Here is a 22,177-nt window from a genome sequence, read left to right on the forward strand (position 1 = left end):
ATGCACATTTTGAAAACACACGGAGAGCGGTTTCCTTCCACCCTCCTGTGAGGCTGAGGAGGCGAGGGACCCCCCCCCCCCCCCCGGGGCGGCCATACGGGTGAGGATACCTGGGGCGCTGGGTCCAGCGCTGCCAGCGCCATGGAGGGCCCACGTCCTTGGCCTGCCCTCCACCCCGGCGCTCAGCGAGGCCTTGCTGCCCCTGGGTTCGGAGGGGCCGGGGAAGGCGGCGCCTGCGAGGACATGTCGCCTCACGCCTGGGAGCCGAGCGGGGTCGGAGCAGCCGGCGGCGGGCTGAGGGGGCGCGCGCCAGGGCATCCCCTCAGGAGCCCGCCGCTCTCCCTTCCTTCCCGCCACAAGCCCCGTCTGCGTGATTTTGTCACTTTTTTTTTTGAGTGCGGGAATGTCGAAACTTTTCCATTTTCGGCTTTTAAAGGGAGGGAAGGTCCACGCAGGTGCCGCTGCGGCTCAGGGGAGGCGGCGGGCGAGGCGGGAACGCCGCCGCCCCTCAGCCGCCGCCGCCGCCGCCGCGCGGCTGCGCTGGGGCGCCATCGCCCCCTGGCGGCGGCCCCTGGCGGCGGCGGCGGCGGCGGCGGGAGGCGCGGGCGGGCCGGGGCGGCTGCGCCAAACTTTCCGCCGGAGCGCGAGTCTGGCCTCCCCGGTGCGGTGTGCGCCGCCGCCCCGCGGAACAGCGCCCGCCCTCCCCGGGGCGCCGCGGGAGCCCCCCCTTGGCCGCCGAATTTAAAAACCCAAACCCCAAACCTTATTTTTTTTTTACTTTTTTTTATTTTCAGGCTATTCCCCCCCCCCCCCCCGACACCACCACCTCCTCCCGAACCGGCGGGGCGGGAAGGGAGCTTCTCCGGTCTGCAAAATCAAAGCATGGCGGAGGCTGGCGATGAGAACCGTCCTCCCCAAAGCATCCAGCGCCTCTGACAAGCCCGGAGCCAGAGGGGGTGGGGGTGGGAAAGGGCGGGAGGGGGGAGAGCATGGGAGGGAGGGGGCGGCCAGTCCTTCCCCCTGCACTTGTCAGATGCAGATGGGACTGGCAAAGTTTGTTTGAATAAAAAAAAAAAAAAAAAAGCCAAAAAAAAAAAAAAGGGGGAAGAGCAGGAGGAGGGGGAGGGAAAAAAAAAAAAAAAGATCCTAGAAATCCAAAAAGGCTCATCTGGGAAGGAGAGAGAGGAGAGCGAGAGGAAGCGGGATGCAACTCAACCTGACGCTGATCTGCTTCGTCTTCGGGGGGTTCCTGCCCGACGCCGCGGCCCGGCGGGAGCAGATGGACACGGGGCAGTGCGACCTGCCCCGCTCGGTGAGCCGGGCCGGGCCGGGTCGGGCCGGGCCGGGCCGGGGGGGCGCGGCCGCCGGGGGATGCGCGGGTGTCCGCGGCGCTCCGCGGGAGCCACCGGGGCGCGGACATGGTGGTGGTGGTGGTGTTTGGGGGGGGGACGGGGGGGACGCGGGGGAGGGAGGGACCCCCCCCCATCCGCGCGTGTGCTCGCGGACGCGCGTGGCCCCGCAGGTGTGGCGCTGCCCCGCGTGTCCCCCGCGAGGGGTGCGGTGTGCCGGCGCGCGCGCGCGCGCCCGCCCGGCGCGGAGGGGGCCCCTGGGCTGGGTGCGGGTCCGGAGGGATGCGGCGGCTGGGTGGGCGCCCGTGGGGGAGAGAGGAGCGGGGAGGGGGGGGGGGGGGTGTCACGGCGGGCCCCTGCCCTAGGCCGGCCGCTTGGTGCCCGCGGTTAGGGCTTGCGCAGGGAGATGGGGCAGAGGGACCCCCCGCTCCTCCTTCCCTGCGGGCAGCCCCGGGGGTGGCATTACCGGCGTGGGCTGCCCCTCTGCCCCTGACCAGCCTCCCCCCGCTGTCCTCCCCGCAGCAAGGAGAGCTCAACTCCTTCCTCTGGACCATCCGCCGCGACCCCCCCGCCTATCTCTTCGGCACCATCCACGTGCCCTACACGCGAGTGTGGGACTTCATCCCCGACAACTCCAAGGCCGCCTTCCACGCCAGCTCCAGCGTCTACTTCGAGCTGGACCTCACCGACCCCTACACCATCTCGGGGCTGGCCAGCTGCCAGATGCTGCCCCACGGGGAGAACCTGCAGGACGTGCTGCCGCGGGAGCTGTACCGCCGCCTCAAACGCCACCTGGACTACATCAAGCTGATGCTACCCCACTGGATGACCCCGGACCAGCGGGGCAAGGGCCTCTACGCCGACTACCTCTTCAACGCCATCGCCGGCAACTGGGAGCGCAAGAGGCCCGTCTGGGTGATGCTCATGGTGAACTCCTTGACGGAGACGGACATCCGCTCCAGAGGGGTGCCGGTGCTCGATCTCTACCTCGCCCAGGAGGCCGAGAGGATGAAGAAGACGACGGGTGCGGTGGAGAGGGTGGAGGAGCAGTGTCACCCGCTGAACGGGCTCAACTTCTCCCAGGTAAGGAGGCTCTTGGGCCTCGTGGCTTATCCCAGGAGGTGGGGGCCGTTCTCCTCCCGTTTCGGTCAGGTTACGGGGGCGAGCCCCGAGCCTGTTGGAGCAGGGTGGGTCACTCGCAGGCCTCAGCAGCCTTTGCGTGGGGCTGCCCGTTTTCCGTCGCGCCGATCCGTGCTGTCCGCAAAAAAAGTGCGACGTGCGCAGCGAGTGCTGTGTGTTTATCGTGTGTATCATTTATCGGAGAGGCAAATGTCCAGGGTGTGAATGTGCGTGTCCGCTGGCTTGCCACTTGTGAGGGAAACTTCCACGCCTCCGGTCCTGTCTCAGAGCTGGGTAAAAAAGGGGTTTTTTTGTTTGTTTGTTTTTAAGTAAAGCAGCTCTGTGGTACTTGTCAGGAAGAGAATGAAGCATGAACAATGAAACAAGAAATTTCGACATTGTTCAAATAGATTTAAGTACGTGCAAACTGTCGGTCGTCTTTTTAGTGGTCATTCCAGGTCAAAACAAACTGGCTCATGTTGCCCTCGTGTACTGTGGAAAATTAAGTGTGCCATCTGCGTGGATTTTTTTTCATTTCGGAACAGGTAAAGTTCAGCAAAAAGAAAAGGATGTAGATGAAGAAACAAAAGTCACTGGTGTAACTGGACCCCAGACTTCTTTCAGTCGATTTAGCTTTAAACAACCAAATACTAAGCCATGCGATCTATTTCATTTCAGTGGATTAATCAGGAACACAGTCACAGCTATTGACTTTGCTTTGTGAAACTGTTTATATGAAATCAGATTTACTAGAAATTCAGGAAATGAATGTGTGTGGAAGAAAACAAATAATCCAGGGGAAATTTAAGATGGTGTCAGTTACTGCTATGATATTTCATTTTTAACCTGCTTTTCGTCATTAGTTTTGGATCAGCCTATTTCCAGCTTTATCTTACTGTCCTAGTTTGAGCAAAAAAATTCTTGGTGATGTGGGAATAAGGATTAAAGGACTGATCTTTGGTGTGATTAAAATGTCCTTAGAGTGCCTTCAGCCCTTTCTCCCCTGAAGTCTAGTGGGAACTGTTTTAAGGGGAGAAAGTCTGGCTTTCACTAACATTTGGTTCATCCTATATTTCAGCTAGAAGTCTGACTCTGCATACAGCCTTAAGAGAAGAAGATTGGTTGTATATATGCTTTTGGAGGGATTTTCTTGTTTATCAACAAAAATAATTAAAAGAAAGCCCCTCGGGACCTTTGCATTGATTAACACACTCGCAAAACAAGGAATTCGTTTTACCCTGTTCTGTTTGAAAGGTTTAAGTGCCTATCCTCTCTATTGAACCCCTTCTTTAAGGTGAGGTAAAAATAATTAACCGTTCCAGACATCCAATAGTATTTGGTTGTACTAGGTCAAAAATGGCAGTTAGAATCAAGCACATGAAAGCACTTGGTTAAAAATGTACCACTTGGAAGCTTTTTAAACGTGAATCATATTACATTTTTTTCTTTTTAGAGAGAGAGTGCGTGAGCAACAGAGAAAGGAAAAGGGACAGAGTACAAAACTCACTGCTGCTCTTACCATAATTCTGTTTTTCTCTCATTCTCTAAATTTTAAATAGAAACAAAAATTTCCCCTTCGTTTTGCTGCATTAATAATCTAAAAAAGAACAGCAAAGGTATTACTGCTATTGGCAAGTAAAGGACAATCATTTATGCAAAACATTTGCGTTGATTAAAAAAATACATTACATTTTAATTATAAGAGAGAATTGATGTTGCTGCTAAAATAGATGAGGAGGAGATCAGGAGGATTTTTTCCTAGATTGAAGCTTTTTCTGGGAACAAGGCCACCAGAACAACATGAGACAAAATTAAACAAAACAAACCAGATATTTATTTTCTTGCTTCCTCTAGGTTTCATGCATCCTGACACCTGGCTGGCTGTTTAACAATAGTAATTTGTAATGTTATCACACCGTCTGGCAGTCCTACTGCTTGGTGTATTACTGTGCTAATTTAGTGGAGTGGATTACTATTGCTGGGTTTCGCCTCCCAATTTCAGGTCTTGGAGCCTTCCTTAAGCAACACGTAATTAAAACACACTAAAATGGAAATAAGAAATTGAGCAGCTTTTGTCTTGTAGGGTGTTTGTGCAGTTTGATGAGAACATCTGTGATAAATTACAGTCCCAAATCTGCTAAGGGCATCAGCAGTTTTTACCTGTTTTCAGCATTACTGTTACGGGAATACTGCACGTAATTTCTGCATTCAGAATTCAGGTTTTAAAACTGTGCCTTGCTGAATCATGTCAGTGCTTTTGTTTCCCACGTCCCCAAAGTCCAGTATTTTTGCCCTAAGCAAATTAAAAAAGAAAAAAAGCTTTTCTTTTTTTTTACTTCTTCCCCTCAAAGGCAGCTTTGTGCTACTGCAAATATTTAATCTGACTACATGCACCAAATCTGTTAATCTGATATGGTGAGGAGGAGGAAATCTAGGAGTGGTCCCGGTGTGGTACTTGGTTTTGATCTGCTCTGAAAGAAAGCGGATACACTTGCATTTTTGACCAGGAACGATCTTTGAAACGTTCTCTGCGTGGCTTTGAAATGTTGATTGTCTCAGCCGGATGAAAAGATTAAGGTGGCTCATATAATTAGCTGCTTCCTGGAGAGCCAGCTCTTGCAGGTAGAGCAGGGCGCATTGTTTTCTATTGTAAACCCAGAAACTTTGTAGTTTGGTGCTCGGCTCCCCCTGAAATCTCTGCTGAGTGTTTCGTGCCGCTCTCCCAAAGCGGCACCGCTCCGATTGCCCTGCTTTCCCGCTGACCGGCTGCTTTCCTGCGTGGCTCCCGGAGGGAGCATCCTCGCTCCCCTCGGGACTCCAGCGGCTGCTGGTCACGCAAAGTCTGGGCCCTGGGTATTGTATAGCTGGTGGCAAGGTGTCTGAATCGCAGCAAGAGGCTGGGTTGGGAGCCTGGCAACAGGGGAATTCAGATCAGGTTTGGGTCGGGTTGAAGTTTCACCGCTCCTTGGTATGTGAAGTTTCAGGGTTTTCACTGAGGGTGGGACAGAAAGAGCTAAGAGGCATGCAAAGAAGAGGAAGTAGACATCTTTTCTGTCTGACAGCGTAGATGTTTATTTACAGAAAAGTGCAAATCAAGTGTGCCAGGACTGAGAAGAGCTGGTGAGGGGCGGATGGTGTTCAGGGCCTTCTCTTGTTGGGATCCTGGCAGGGGCACGGCAGCTGGCGCCATGACAGGCCGTGAGGACTCGTCCACGCATCCTCCGAGGTCCAGCTTGGGAGAGGGTTAAGCTTTCCCTCCTCTTGGGACCCTCATGCGGGTCTGCGGTGGAAGGCTCTCCCCAGGCTGACACATAGTGTTGTTGGAGTAAGGAGGATGGTGATGGGGACTCCTACAGCTGCTCAGGTCTGTCTGTGTCCGCCCTGATCACCCAGGGCTGTGGCAGGAGCCCCACTCAGCCCCGGGGGCGAGTGCCCTCGGGCAGCATCGCATCCCCACTAAAAGCCTGTACGGTCAGCAAGGGGAAGGTCTTACTCCTCTACCCAAACCGCACTGCCCTGGGGAGGTGGATGGATGGTAGCTCTCACTTGTGTTTGATCCTGTTTCTCAGCAGGATCCCCAGGCTGAGACAGTGTTGATATCCCTTCCTCCAAGTTAGAAATAAAACCCCTCTCCCATCCCATCCCATCCCATCCCGAGCTTGCTCTCTTCAGGGAGAACCTGCAGTCAGCTCGTGCCAGATGCCCTGATTCCCAAGGTTCGTGAGAGGAATTTTGTGTCAGGGCCCGACTTCATCCTGACCTGTCTGTGGGGGAAGCCGTCAGGCCGGCGGGGAGCCGCCGGCACCCCCTTTTCTCTCCCTCCACAGGTCGGGGCTTGCGAAGCCCTGACTCCGGTCTTCTCCGGCCTGTATCATTTCTAACTGCAGGGGGAGATGTTAAATATCAAACCGGTGTTGATTGGATCAGAGACGGCCTCAAAGAAAGAAACCTTAGACCGTGCCAGATTAAACTTCACACTTCACCATTCTTCCCTTTTCATTTCTTTGCCGCCTCATTCTCTGCACAAATAAACCTCGTCTCCCTTCTTTCTACCAATGAGACAGCATTCAAGGGGCAGGAATGACTTTGTTAACAAAATCAGTCTTCATTTCCCAGGTCCCGCTGTTCCATCAGACCCTGGGACATGGCAGCTTTGATTACTCTAGTGATAGGATTAGAGGGGGAACAAGTGCTGGTTAATAAAAGGCCGATGGGTGGTCCATCATGTTTGGTCACTGACAGATCTGCAGTCTTGAAGCTGGACCTTCAGTGGCAAAACAGCACGACACAGTAATATATAGACAGGGCCACAGCCTGGACTTGCTATTCTGTCTCCCCTGTCCCCCTGAAAAATTAAACATTTCTGTGGTCACAAGGCTGGGATTCTTAGAGCTGACAAGGACCGGTATAACTGAATTCAGGGGAAATTTGACTGTGTATACTAATGAAAGATCCAGGCTCAAAGTTTTCTGAACCGGTTTAAAGGGCTCAGTTTCAGAGCTAGTTGACTGACAGTCTGTATAGTTTATTTGAGATAGTATTACTGATTTTTGTTTTTAAATTTTTTAATCTTTTTTAAATAAAAGTGTTTTTTGCCTAATAGAAATAGCACCTTTTTGCTTTTAAAAAATTTCAGGCTTCATGAAAAGGGCAAGAGTCATCAAAAACAGCTTAGTATCATTTGTTTTGATTGCTGAATATTGGTGAAAGAAATGTTGTTAAAAGGTTTGATTATACATACTTATACATAGTGCACATAGTTTTCAGCTTGCTGGCTTTAATTAAACTACCACCCCCTTCACCCCCCCTGCACCTCAGGGTAAAAAAATTCTCCCAGTAACATTAACCTTGGGGTAGAAATTCATACAGCAGAAATAGAAATCCTTCCATTTAACCCCCCTTGAATACTGGTGGAGCTGCTTTATGTCTTTACCAGGGGAACTGTTGAGGGTGAAATTATGCAGGTATTAAAACTACAGTAGTCACAGTAACACCTGAAAGGATCAGCAGCTGACGTTTTATAGCTGTTACTAACTGTACGTGTTGCTCTTTACAGCCAGTTACTGTGTGCTTCTTCAGCACAGCCCCCGTGAAAGGCCCACCCTGGCATTTGATGCCTATTAAGAAAAAAGCCAGTCGGTTAATGATGGCTCGAGGGGCAGCTGGCAATTCATCTATTGTATTTATTGTGTATATAACTGCAAGAAGTGTTTGTAGAACAGGTTAGATATGAGCCCTTCATTTCCCCCTGATCCTTCACACCTCCCTTGGTAAGATCCAAGCCCAAGACAGGTGTACGTGCCTCCCACAAGCAGATCTGAAGAGGATTCTGCTGGTCGATTTGTTTGCAAAATTAGGGGTGCTGCTTGTGATCGGTTTTAGGCAGGAATTGCATTTTTACAAGGTGGGCTTTGAAGGGAACAAATCCCCAGAAAACAGTGCTGAACTGGCACTCAGGGGAGTCCCTACTGTATTTGAGGCAGCTGAATGTTACCCACGTATAGAAATCAGATAGCAGAATTGTGACATTTTTCCCTGTGTGCGTGACGAGAGGTGAGCTGAGGTCAGAGTGTGGTCTCTTTGGCTCCGGCGATGCCTGGTCCCAACGGCAGGGAGCCCTGCTACCGCTGCAGCGTGAGGGGCGCGGGGAGCACCCAGGCACACGGTTTGGTCCCTGGAGGAGGTTCACTGAGCTCTGCTTCGGGGAAAGGGATCAGAAGAGGGAGACGGATGACCCAAATCCATCCCCCTACTTAGGCACTAACGCTGCTTTCAAATCCCTGTGGGATCTCCCCTGGAGCGGTTTGCCACCTCCAAGCTGCTCACCCAGTAAGTGCAAAATACCCCCCTCTTCAGTAAATGATATTTCCACAGTGATGATTTTCTCTCTGTTTGTTGTCTGCTGTCAGTTTCTCATGCTGTTGCAACAGCAGTCAGGATCCTGCCCTGGGCCTAGAGTGCTTTGCTTATAAACAGAACGAACCATTGACCTTAAAAACCTCAACTTCAAGTATAGTGCAACCTACAGTCCTCAGAAAGTCTTTAACAGCCTCCCCTCAGCTCCCTAGTGAGTAGCAATCCATGTTATAAAGCCAGCCCACATCATTCAGGCTAGTCAGAGGTTCCTGTATTGAAAAGGCCAGAAATGATCTTAAGCAAGGGCACTCATTCACCTTGCACTCCTGTGGAGACGGAGATTGGTGGCAGGGCTCCTGGCAAAGCATATTTGGAAACTTCAGAGGGATGTACTGTAAAATAACAGGTTTCCCCTGTGCTAGGCTTTACACTGCAAACCCTTATTAATCTCTTCACTGTCATTAGGAGTTGAAGAGACAGGTAAAAGGCAGAAGAAATCACAGAGTTACTGCTTGAGCCACGTGAAATTGGTGTGATTTCTTTCATCTTTTGGTCCTACTAGAGGGGTTCCCTGCATGGTTGAATGAGGGACTGTAAAATGACTTCCCCAGAGCACAGTGTTTAGGACAGCACAAAAATGGAGATTTTCAGCAACGACCAGTGTTTTGGGAACTTCATTTTTTTTTAGCTTTCAAGAGTCAGTGTTAGAAGAGCCGTATTTTGCAGGGAAACGTATCTGCCTTGTGTCCACACATTCCCAAATCCCTCTTTCAAGCTGACAAGCAATTCGGATCCTAGATACTACTAGACTTAAAATCTGCAGAAAGCACTGTGGGTTGATCACAAAACTTAAGTATCTTTCTGAACCTCTCAAATTATTTATAGGTTGCAGTCACTAAGACATTTTTCTGAACATTGCAACAATTTGTGAGCCTAAATACTCTTTCTGTAACCCATAAAGCATTACCGTTTCCAGCTCACTTGTGACACCAGAAATTAAACTGGCACCTGCAGAGCTCAAAACTGTAGATATCAGTGTTTGAACTTAGTATCTCAGTTCTTGGATTGGAATTGGAACAAGGCTATACTCTCTGTAGAGTAGGAACAGACATGCAACTAAAACGCATGACTGGTTGTACCCATCACAACAGCTGGTAGTTATGGCGTCTCATTCATATCCATGGACTTGCTTTTTCTGGTGTTCAAGAGAACAATATAGCTGCCTTGTGTTATTGTTATTGTTTATTGGATCTAGTTATCATTTAAATGCACAGAGAATTAGAAGCGACACGGTTAATACCTGTGTCAGAAGCTGAAGCAGGAATTAGCACAGATGACTGCTGCTTTTATCACTAGCTATTCCAACAGCAGTCCTTACCATTTGGGTTTCCAATTTCTAGAGCTTCTGCTGCAAGTCATTTCAGGACTTCTAGCACAATATAAATGAAAGTTGCTAAAAACTGTAAATTAAAACCATGTGTTCAGCATTTTGGGATGGATGTTGTATGACTTGAGGAGGCTCATTAGCAAAAGTATTTTTAGTTTGAATGAGATCAAAGACCCTAGATTTTCCACTCTGAGGGTCATTTAACATAGGACTAGACACTCCATTTCTCATCGTACATACACTCCCATAGGCCAGTTATGCCTGAAGAAATCATCATCCCTGAAATACTGTAATTAGATTTATTATCAGTGGACCACTGCTGATCACCTCTGTCCAGGCACTGCAACAACACTGAGGGTTGAAGAGTCTTGCAGATGTCAAAGGGAGTTTATTACTGACTTCTTCAGAATCAGGATTGCAGCCCATGCCAGTGGGTAGCAGTGTTAGATGTGAAAGACCATTGGAATGAATCAAATCCTCTATGTTGTACTCATTCCAGAGTGTCCCTTGAAGCCAGGGATAACACTGAACCATTCCCAGAAACTCCTATTGGCAAATAGAGAAAGGATTGTAAAAAAAAGAAAGAGTGTTTTGATTTATTCTTTTCCTAGGCTCAGTTAACACGGAAGTTACGAAACCTTTCAAATGAATTCCAGTCCAGAGGTTCTTCATGCTTGGGTATCCCTGCAAAATCACAGTTCATTGAGATGGGCATGGAGAAAAGCTAGCAATTCAGTCATGGCCAACATGTTAGCTGTAACAACACAATTAAAGGAGTAACACTAAATGCTTTATGTTTTCCCCAGATTGCATCATACTTGCTTCTTCTACCCTAACTCTTGTACTGGGGCACCCGTTGGGAGACACAGATATCCCCAATACGTAAAACAGAGAAGAAGCTGCCTTCATAGAGCAAAGCGATATTCATCAGGCTCCCTTCGTGAGCCAAGGAATGAGAAAAAAGAAACAAATCTTCAAGTTATTTCAAACCTCTTTCCATTTTAATAAAAGTCAACTTACGAGGAACACAGGGAAAATATTTCTTTAAAGTAGGAGATTCTATGTCTTGAAAGTATTGCCTCAATATTTTAGGGACTATTAAATCCAAGGTCTCCATTAGGCTCCCTCACTTTTGTTAACAATCACAATGAAGACTGATTATTCTCTGTACACTTTCTGCCACCGCACAAATTTTGCTTTCCTTTAATTTCTTGCAGGCTTTTCCTATTACAGGTGACAGCATAATAGTGATGGGGAATATTTATTTAAATGTGAGACAAAATGCTCACAGTGTAGGAGTTTGCAGAGTCAGCAGAGGGGGAGAGGGCAAAAGGGTGATTTGAGAAACACGCCCAACTTTTTGAAGGTCTTTGTATTTCTGGCATGTGATTGATTTACAGTTTTAGAAATCATCATCGAGATTAATGTTATTCCAGCAGTGAAGTGTGATGGGACACGTCCCAATGTGTCCCATTGGTTCTAAAGCACCGGTAAAATCATCACAGTACTATTAATTGTGAAAGAGCTAAGCCTTACACCATGTGAACTGCTGGTCCTCACATACTGGGAGCCAACTGGGATGCTAACTTGCAGTTTGCTTTCAAACTAAAGTAATTCTTTATTTTTGGGATATCACAGGAGCAAGAGAGGTGCAAGTATGCTGAAGAGTCTCAAAGTGATTTTTTGTATAAGAGTTAACTATGCAGAAAGCCCTTCTTTTTCATAGTGACATTCTTTCCTGATTAATACAGGAAAAAGCTAGAAAGAACATTCTCAAAAAAGCTTATTATTTGCTTGCTGAAGAAGATAAGACATAGAATCAAACAAAGTCAAGTTTCTAGTACCAGGCTATGGCCAAAACAATTCTAATATGGCCTGGCCTTCAAACAATTGGGATGCTCTATTAGTAGACAGTTACAAGGAAACTGAAGTTCAGTTCCTTCAGCATTTCTCCTTTCCATCTGCAGAATACCAGGGACATATTTGCTCCCTGGTGTGAGCATCAGGCCATGAGACCACGTTATACCATCCTGAAATAATCTAGGTCTTTTGGTGGCGAGATGAAGTTCAGAGGGTCAAAGCAGCAGGCATTCGCAGGCATGAAACACTATTCGACTTTATGGATTGGCTTGTCACTGTATGCAGACTTGCACTGACTAGCTTTTTACTCAGCTAATTGTGTGAGGCCAGGGAGGATTTTCTTTATTAACTCAAGTGGCTTGGCTGTGAAATGAGACATACTGTACAGTATATAATTCAAGCTCACTTTCAAAGGCATTTTTGTTGAAGCTGGGTATCCAGAGAGACCTGAGCCTTTAACATGTAGTCATCTGAAACACGCTCTAGAAACTTCATAATTTAAGGTCAGCATTTACGCTGGTTCATGTTCCAGTAAAGAAATAGTGCTTGCTTTAAAAAAATACTCTATTTATATCTTAATGTATAAAGGCATGTTTTCTCTGAGAAAGAAACTGACTGCTTTGAGCACTTGCTGTGTGTTAACTATGACTGGATAAGCTTTTAAGGGACGTACCATGTAGAGACTTCAGCAAATTATGGCTCTGAAGTTGAAAGAAAGCATAGTTGGTGCGCTTGGTGTACATTCTCAAACCTTTAAGTATTAGTTCTTGAGAATCACTTGAAGTAGTACCCTTTTGTGTCTTGAGAAGTACAAAGAGCTATAATTTCCCAAAAGGTGTCATATTTTGGCATATTTTGGATGGATTTTGTCATTACTGACAAAGAGATCCCAGTGGAAGATATCCCTAGGAACGCAAAACACAATCACCAAAACCCACACAAGATCGCTTATCATGCTCTCTCTAAAGCTGTTGCAGATTCATTTGAATTACACTGGAAAGATTTATCTCTTATTAATGGAGCGCTCTTCATTTTTTAAAATTGAGCTGTTGTGCAACACATCAAGTAACAATGTCATAACACATCGTAAATCTGTTTGTTCACTGAAGGATTCTAGATGAGTTAATGTAACATCCTGGACACAGTTCATGAGCAGTTAATTTTAGCAGTTCTCTTTGATATATATCAGTTAAGGCAAAGCAGCTCCAGCCATTACAGAGTAGAGTCAAAACTGGTTAACGGCAAAGCAAGTACAGACAAAGATTGTTCAGAGATAAAGCCTTTGGCAGATCATTCAAGGGATCTTTGCTTTATATAGAACAATTGTAGCTCTAATACCAGCAGTGCAGACACTCTGGGACAAAGAGAAAACACACACACACACCAAACCACAGAAGAAAACCACACACACCACTTGGTACTTGCATCTAACAAGAAAGTCAAGCTAAAGTTCACCAACCCTGACGTAGTTACCAAAGAACTCCATGGCAGGCAATGAGATGGGAAGAAATACCCCTGAAAAGGCATTCAGGAATTATTCCCATTGTTAGTGGGGGAAACTGAGAACATTTGATTTGAAACACAAAGTCATCTGGCAGCCTGCCAAATGCCATTTATCTCAAGGTCATGCAACATAAATAACCCCAAGGGTTAGCTCTAAAGCGGAGGAGCAGGAGGTAGCTAAACAAAAATAGGGGAAGGGATTCCTCTCTCTTCCCTGTGGATGTTCAGCATGCTACTGACAAGGTTTCAAGGCCTGGCGCTCCTAACGAGTCTAGTATATTAAGGGTAGTAAAACACATCAAGAGCAGGGGGTACAGCTGAACGTAGCATTGTAGAAGGGACTGTGGTTTGAGACCAAGCCACTAAGCTGTCACGCATTTTCTGCAAGAAATAGTCTGGGAGACTAATTAAAAAGGAAAAGTCAGCCAGAAAAAATTCTCCTCTTGGAAGTTTAAGTCTGAAAAGATTGATCCCTGTTATACAGTAGGGATGACCAATGTTTATTTACTGTTCAGTTGGGTGGTCACATGCATTTTCCTATTCGTCCAACACACCAAAGTATCAGAGCCTCCTTACATTTTTTAAGAGAATAACAAGCTTAGCAACTGTCACGTCTAGTAATCCATCATCCCTATCAGTCAGGGAGGGAAGGGCTGTGTTTTGCCAAGATCGCTTAGACCTGAGAGTATAGCTTTGAAGATACCAATGGGAGAATCCCAAAAGACTTGGCACTTGATTTTCTGTTCTCTGGGGAGAGCTCAGTGTAGTTCCCATTAAAACAAATTAAACAAGTATGCAGTCCTTGAACCTGGAACCCAAAACTATATCTCTGTGCTCCTTGAAACTGGGCAAGGTGTGTTTCCCACTGGTTTAAGTAGAAAGGAGTTTGTGTAGCCAAATAATTCATTAAGAGAGTCAGGAAGAAAAAAAGTTAGTCAATGTTCTTCTAATGTATTTGTGATTTTGATAGGCTTAAAAAGCAGACTGAGTGGAGTTCCTTGTGGTTTCATGTTGAATTCTTGATGCTATGAAAAAAGTGAACTAAACTCACTAAATCATAAGGAGAGTTTCAAACTGGAAGTGTTTGGATTCAGCTTTCCCTTTCCTGGGTCAGCCAGCACTGCTAGAGATCACTATACAGAGTCCTGTACATCTGTATAGTCTGAGCACCATTCCTTCTGAACAGAAGGGAAGCAAGCTGGGCATCTGGGTAAGGAACCCTGATCCTTAATATATACATATAGGACAATTTTATATCTGTAGGCCTTACATAATGTGTTGGAAACCAAGGCATGACTTCAGAAGCTGAAATATCCCAAATATGTTATTATATCTGAGGCTAAGACTATGATTTATCCATCTATAAATTTCTTGTATCCCTTTCAACTTATTTAATTGTCTTAGAAAAAAGAAATATTTGTATGTGGTGGGACTAGAGTCAATGAGGTGGTGATGTGAAGGGGACATTTACAGAAGTCTAGGCTGACTGCAAGCTCCAGAACCTACAGTTCCTCGGGCAAGGGATTATGGGACACATCTCCATCCCTTGGTGAATAAAGCAGCTCCACCCGTCTTTGCACCCTATTTTAGTCCCTAATGAAACTGATTTTCTCAAATTCACATGATCTTTAAAAATGGCAAAGAGCATAGATTTGCATCATTAGCAATGAACCAAAGGCTTTTGTGTTGCAACAGCTTTTGTTGAGGGATTATTGTATTGAGAATCCACTGATTTTGGCACAGGCTGGAGAACTCAGCAGTTCCACTTTGCATGTCCTGCCATCATTCAACAGGCAGACCCTGTTGCTAGACATCGCAGTAGGGCAGCCAGTTGGCTTCTCCCAAGCTCCTTGGGTTTCCAGATGTCATAACAAAATGAGAGAGAGAGACTTAGCCATCTTCCATTTGTTTACGCTGGAGCTGCTAGGCAGAGACCAAGCCACAACACTGCACAGCTTTTCAAAAAGGACTTAATAGGCCTCTCTATAAACAGATCTAAATATTTGCTCCAGTCACATTTATCGCATCACACGTCTGGCGCGAGTGTTTCGTCCTTGTTTTGCTTGCGTGTTTGGATTCTCTTATAAACATTAATGAAGTGCTTGAATACAAATGAATAATCCTCCCGCCTTCTTCCCACCCTGGAGGGGAAGGGAATGGGAGGGCATGAAGTAATAATAGTTCAACCTTCAACCCATAATTGCGCAGTACATTTTGATGACAGCTTTCGTTCTCACATGCTTTAAAAGACTTTATTCAGCATGTACATCCATGCAGAAGGCATTGCACCTTTCCTCAAAGGCAGCTGCAGCTGGGGTTGGGGTAGGGGGCAGTTAGCACACAGCAGTGTGTCATTTGATGTTTGAGGAATCATAGCAAGTTGACCTGCTGCTGGGTTCCCAACAGGATGGCAGAATTTGCCCCATCTACAGGGCTGTCAATAGGGGATATATTTAATATATTCTTGCCTAGGCATCTGCTTTTGGCTGTTGGCTGGACAGAATAATGGGCCTGAAACACCTCAGATCTAACTCTGTATGGCTGTTCATCTACCTCTTGCTGGAGAACTGAGGTCATTTAATAGTTATTTTGCAATTACCTACAGCTTGAATATGACTGGAGGCAACGTGCTTCTGTATAGCCCCTTCCATTCTCTCAATGCCTTTATGGAGGACATAGGCCCTAGAAAGTGGGCAGCTTGGTCTGGCTTTTGATTTCCTCGCTAAAGGATGAGGCGGGGGGTAAGGTATAGGTGAGCAAAGACTGACCAAATCTTGTTTCCATAGGTGGTTACCGTGGGGGCAACCTTTAGAATATTTTTATATTGGCTAGGGTATGAGGCTATAAAACAGATGTGTTCGATGCCTGTTTGCTGATCATTAAGAGGGATGAAGTTGTGAAGCATATCAAGGCTTCATCTCTCAACCTGCTCCAGACTGAGAAAACATTGAGTATCTCATTCCTGTGTGGGAGCAGTTATAACACTACTTCTTTCTCCCTGTGCAGTTCAAAATGTCACAATATCTTCCATGCACAAAGAATTATCATCATCTCCTGTCAGGTGGGACAGTACTTTGCTCAAGACCTTACTAAGCATCTTTAGTTTCTGCAGCTGGGCTTATAGGAGCAGTGGTTTGGCTTGCTTGGATGCCAATAATAAAAGAAACTCCGTATTAGCCAAGAGGGTCTCTTCAGAAATTCCCCAAAGTCATGCAACTAAGCTCTCAGTTCTTTGTTAAGAGCAAAACTGCTGCATTTAAGCTGTGGGACATAAAAGAAGTAATCAATGCCTAGAAAGTAAACAAAAGTTCATTCTTCAGACGATCCTTAAGAAGAAAATCGTCCTGTACAAGACATCTGCGGGTTTGTTGTCTGCAATAGTAGTAGGTGCAAAGGATTTATTTCCCAATAATCAGGCCTTGGGACGTCAAGATTAATACCCAAGAGGAAAAAAATTCGTGTGTTTCCTTCATCTGAGTGATTAGGTATAAAATGGGTTAAAAATTAATACTGTCTTTGGTTCAGCATGTATATGAAACCATTCAGTCTGCACATACTTGTGTACTATTACAAAGTGCCTGTCAACTCCATTAATTATCAAATTGCTTATTGAGTCTGTACATTCCTTGCATAAATCCATATCAACTGTGCCTCTTGTAACAGTATTTGTTTATGTGAGCCAGAACTCTCAATCCTGAGCAGTCTAAAATGCCTCTCAAAAGAATTTCTTCATCTGCGCCTACAGGGACCCAGACTAATTGCTATTGAGAGGATGCTCTGTGGGGTGCTTTTTTGGTGGGGAGTTGGGATTAACAGAATTGTGTAGAAAGGTGTTCTCTTGTCACCTCTGTCCATGTTGATAGTTAAAATAGAGGAGACTAATATTGTTAAAGTTCTCAGCAGCTGTGAAGTGCACACTGGAAAAAGGAAAAGCTGGGAGAAAGGGACAGAAAAAAGAATTTACTGATATTTTTGTCATTCTCTGCCTGATGTGCCAACACTAATGGAGGCTTTTTTTTTGTTGCTCTAATTTATAGTCCAGTGCATTCCAGGGTCCCTGTCGCTCAAGCATTCTGCCTTTTGCTCATTTGCTGGAACACAAACATGGAAGTGTATTTGGAACTCGCTGGAGCCTTAAAAAAACAAAATTAAGGCAAGCTGCCAGATCAGAATCTAATACACAACATATGTTTACAGGGTTATAGTCTCTTGCCATGCTGGCTTTAGCAGCACTCCAGTGTGAAGTAGAGTAAATGCCTTCCAAGACCTTTTATCATCCATCGTGCTTATCAAAACAGTAAAAATACTGTTTTTGTTTCAGCAAATGTGGCTTTCCTCTTGTCTGAAGCACTTTGAATTCCCCGCCACATTTGGGATCAATGGAAGAGTATGTCCTTGGTCTTGTTTGTCTAGTTCTCCTCCTCGAGCTCATCTGACTCAGAGTTGACCGGGTTTATCCACCAGTTTGGCAAGCATCCCTGAACAGGACCCCTAGTTTGTAAGCAGAGAGTAATGTTGACCCCCATCTGCCTTGTGCATTTGTAGTGTAAGTCATGGCACTTTATGAGGAATCTATGAAGACAAAAGGGTTGTCCAAGTGTAAGACACAGAGGACTGAAGTGAATGAGGTGTTTTAAACTAACTTGGGTTACCTCCGCTTGTCCAAATGCAAGAGGTGCTGTTGATTGAAACTTAGTTCAGGCCACAGGCTGTAAAGAATTAGCCAGCAGTGATTCAGTTTACCTGTTGTCACTTTTTAAAATCCTGAGTTGGCCATTATCAGATTCGAACCCCAATTTAGAGACAGAGCTCTTGATAAACATGTAAACATGTATAAGCCATTTCCAACCCTGGAAAATGAGACCAGGCTAGTTCTAGACAACATAAAGCCAAACGAGTCCCTTAGTCCTGTAAAGAAAAGTTATTTGCTTCAAACTTTAGCCCTCTTTTGGGAGCCTTCCTCACTACTGGGAGATTAGTGTTTGGCGTGGCTGATGAGTCCCACTAAGGCTCTGTGGATCCCTTCTGGGCTCTGTTACCTGTGCCTTACACAATGCTGGTATCTACTCATCCAGCAGTGCCTCCACTCAATCTACAGCAAGACAGGACAACTGAGACTGGAGTCTGCTGCAGTGGAGACCTGCAAGCTCAAGGCAAGGACTCTTGTCACAGCCCAGGATTTAGGAGTGGGATGCAACGGACAGTGCTGCAAGGCAGAGGGAATGGAAAACAGGGACAGTTACGCCAGGCTGCTGTCACCTCCTGTGGCTGCTCTGCCCAGTGTGCAGTAGACTAGCTGCAAAGCTGCTACGGCACCAGCTGGATGTGGCCTGTAGAATGGGTAATCAGTAACAGTATGCAGAGTCCAGGAAATTAAACTTGAAGTATCTAAAAATGTTGTGGGATGAGTCAAAGACTTGGTGGGTATATGAGGCTTTGAAAAAGCAGTAGCCCATCACTTTTTCTTCTCCTGCTCATTCTCCATATATAGGATATACCCCACGTGATCCATGAAGCATGCTAGCCCACCTGGATCCCATGAGCTCTACATGCTCTACTGCAAGTTTATCAAGGGCTGTGCTTGCAGGCGAGCTGTATTAGCAGGAGGCAAGCTTGTCTGGGGCCTCAGAGACAGTCCTGACGTAGCTTTTTGTGTTTCAGTTCTCTGCATGCAAGATGGGCAAGATATTAGAGCTATTTATTTTTGGAAAATGCTTTTTTTTTAAACAGAAACAGTGCTCATGTAACTATCTGTATTTGAGGAAAAAAAAAAGTTCCTTGAAATGTCTCAATTTCAAATTTAAAGTGAAGTTAGAAAAACCCAGGAGTCTCATCAGCAAAACAACAGTCTGCTGACTGACCCAAATGAACATTTTTGTGCTGTTAGTTCATAACAACACATTAAGGACAGAAAAGACTGAATTCTTAACTTTTTTCTTGAGATACAGTTGTTCCCTGCTGAACTGTGGAAAGCAACAGAGGTGGAAGTCTCTTAGCAGCTTTGGATTAATATGTTAACGGAGGAGGAAGTCCTCGGGTGCTTCCTTGATGGGAGCTCTCTAACGCAACTTCAGGATGTCTGGCTAGCAGGATGTTTGAGATAGGGTGACTTTACCTCTATAGAATATGTTCTTTACAGACATCAAGAAAGTTATGGTACTTTACAGTTTATGAGTTATTCTTGCCCATAGCAGACTTAATATGTATTTTCATCTGATTTCCAGCGGGCTACATCTCTGCTCACATTTAGTAGTGTCATGCTGTGAGCAGTCCTTGTTTTTGAAATAGTTTTGGATCAAAATGGGGGGCAGGACATGGCAGTTTCACCTCAAAATTTCATCAAGGAGGTCTCTCCTAGATTGTCTTAGGTTGAAGTTCATTTCAGAAATAAAAATCACATACATGGAAGACAAATAAAGTGTAGTATAAATACAGATGTGGCATCTCTTGCAGCTCCAGGACTTCGTTCTTTGTAGCTCAGATGACCCAGATCTCTTGCCTTTACCCTTTGACTACAGACAAGCAACTTATTTTCGCTTGAAGGGACAGATTCAAGAGGTGATCATGGTTTGGACTTTCAGTTGCTCATATTTTTCTTTGCTCCCAAGAAGTGTCTTCTTTCTGTCACTAAGGAGATTAGTTGCCTAGTTCAGCTTTTGAGGCAAAAGTTTAGCCTTCTGCTTGCAAAGCTTGTTTGTCTTTGCTGCTTGGTTTTAAAGCAATTTCTGTATCTGTTCCCCATTCTGTTTTAGTTATGCATAGTTTTATTTGACTGGTGAGTGCAGAGTAAGGTTTAAAAGAGTCAGTCAGTAAAAGTCCATGTTGGCTAATTCCTTGGACACAGTGACTATTGAGACAATGACGTTTCCCTGACATAGGCTCTGTTTCCTATATTTCAACAGTATTCTAGGTCCCAATCACTTGCTCTGTGCAGAAAGCATTTACTGTATGCTTTGCTGCTGCCCAAATGCAGATGTAGGTTTTGGATTATGAGATTTCAAGTTCTGAGAATCAGCATGGGTTTTAATGCTCTTGATGACACAGCCAAATAGTGTTGTTATGATAAAATTAAAAATTCATCTCTGAAGCACCTCTTTCTAGCGTTGCCTCATGCATTCTCAACTAGCAACGTATTCCTTTGTCTAAGTGACTTCCACTGTTGGAACTTTTTCCTAACATATTTAAGGTTTTCCTTTACTACTTCCAGATGTAGTCCCTTGTTTTACCATTCTTTGACTCTGTAAATATATTTTCTCTGGTATTAGTACTGCTCAGTTGTTTGGGTAGAGCTGTCATGATACACAAGATCATGCTCTCTCTTTTAGGAGTCATTTATTAAAGAAAAATTTTACAACTACAGAAAAACAAACAGGCTTCTGCAGAGACTGAATTTCAGTTTTGTCTTGTTTGTTAATCAAGACTCACACCCTTTCTGGGACAGTTGGTAGAGACACCTCGTGGCTGTCGGGAGCTCTACAGACAGAGCACATCGCAATCATGTCAGAGTGATTTATACTAAGCCTTAACATCCAGAGTCATTTGTGAAAGAGTTAAGAGGGAGGCTGCCAACCTGCTAATTAAAAGCTAGAAATACTTTAAGTTGTGTTGTGATGGAAACAAGTAACCAAATGTGTTTTAAAGTGGAATTACCCCCCCTCCCCAAAACAATAGCAGCATGTTGTCTACCTGAGTGTAATTAAAACTATCAATGCAAATTTTCTATTTAAAGATTAAAAAGAATTGGTTAGTTCCTAGATTCCCATACTCCAGTTTGCATTCCAACTCTCCCCATTCTGTAGATGTAGAAGTAATGCAGGCAGCTCAGACTGCACGAATGCAGTTTGTTGGTGTGATTGTTAGCCTCTCGGTCAAAAGCCACACTAGTCAGTGTCAGAAAAGCAAAAAACCAAGCCCCATTCCCTTCAAACAAACAAGTCAGGAGTGAATTAGACAGTAAGCTTTATGCAAAAGAAAGGCAGGCTGACTTCTTTAGGTTTCAGGTCATCCATTAATGTAGATAATTTAAACAAGTGAGTCCTGGCAAGATTGCTCACCAGGCAGTAAGTCTTTCAAATGGTAAGTGAGCAAGACTTTGAATCCACTATCTCCCTGAATTGGCAAAGTGTGCAGCTTTTCTTGTGTTTGATAGAAACTCTTCCATGAAAGTGGTATTTTAAAGAATAGAAGCCCTGAGAGGAATAAAGTATATAACCAAGCAGTTTTACTGGATGTAATTGCTCTAGATCCAGCTGAATGGAGGCCTTGTGATTTCATTAGTCTTATATGTTTAGATCCAATGATTCAAAATCATATCATAATCAAATCAGAATTATATATATATATAAAAATCAAAGGGACATGTAGGGAAGTGGAGGTAGAAATGAACTATTTGTCATTTCTGTTACCTCTCCTTTTCTCAGTGAAAACTGAATCATGCAAAATGCTGGAAACTATTTTTCCTTAACAAAGGAGAATAAAGTCCTTCATGTGCTTTGCACAAGGCTGAAAGAGGCTTTTCCTGGAGAAATTAGTCAAAAGGTTCAAAAAGTCCCTCCAATTCAGGGGTTAGTTCCTACTTCCAGCTGGAGTAAGGAGGCAAAACAGTAGCAAGAAGGACAGAGTTATGGAAAGTATAAATTCAGGGTATTATTTTGCTCTTAATAGTCAGTCCCCATCTTCCTGAACATATAAACATGAGAGCAATAAAAACTGTCTGTCTGCCTGATTTCTAGAGCATCTCGGGGGAGTAGGGGAGTGTCATTACAGAAGACAACAACTCCAAGTCAGTAGCGGGACTTCATAAAGTTATTTTTGCCTTAATCAGAACCTAAGACCACCTAGAAAAGGTTAGAGCTAGGTGTGTATGTTGAGTATCATGCTTGAGCTGAGACTATACCTAGGGGTACTTCAACACTTTTCCTTAAATGCCCATGCAGTCTCCTCGCATTGGGCTGGATGTCCAGCTAATACTTCTCTCTATTCTGTGAAAAGCATACACTATGTAGGGTAACATTCAGGTCTTCCAAGTGTTAAGGCTTTAAAAAAAAAAAAGTCACCATGTTTACTTCAACTTTCCCTTTCTAAATTGCTTTGACAGCCCTGT

The 22,177-nt window shown here is 45.2% G+C and overlaps 1 protein-coding gene across 1 annotated transcript in view; it reads left to right on the plus strand.

Moving 5' to 3' along the window:
* Positions 1-1,092: 1,092 nt before the first annotated feature.
* The window catches only part of TRABD2B (TraB domain containing 2B), a 298,587-nt gene continuing 277,502 nt past the window's right edge, over positions 1,093-22,177 (plus strand). The window contains exons 1-2 of the mRNA XM_069788792.1: positions 1,093-1,312; positions 1,872-2,432. Coding sequence (XP_069644893.1) covers positions 1,205-1,312; positions 1,872-2,432 — 669 coding nt within the window. The 5' untranslated portion in view covers positions 1,093-1,204. The remainder of the gene's footprint in view (positions 1,313-1,871; positions 2,433-22,177) is intronic.

Source organism: Haliaeetus albicilla, chromosome 8 (assembly GCF_947461875.1).
Source record: "Haliaeetus albicilla chromosome 8, bHalAlb1.1, whole genome shotgun sequence".
Taxonomy (NCBI): domain Eukaryota; kingdom Metazoa; phylum Chordata; class Aves; order Accipitriformes; family Accipitridae; genus Haliaeetus; species Haliaeetus albicilla.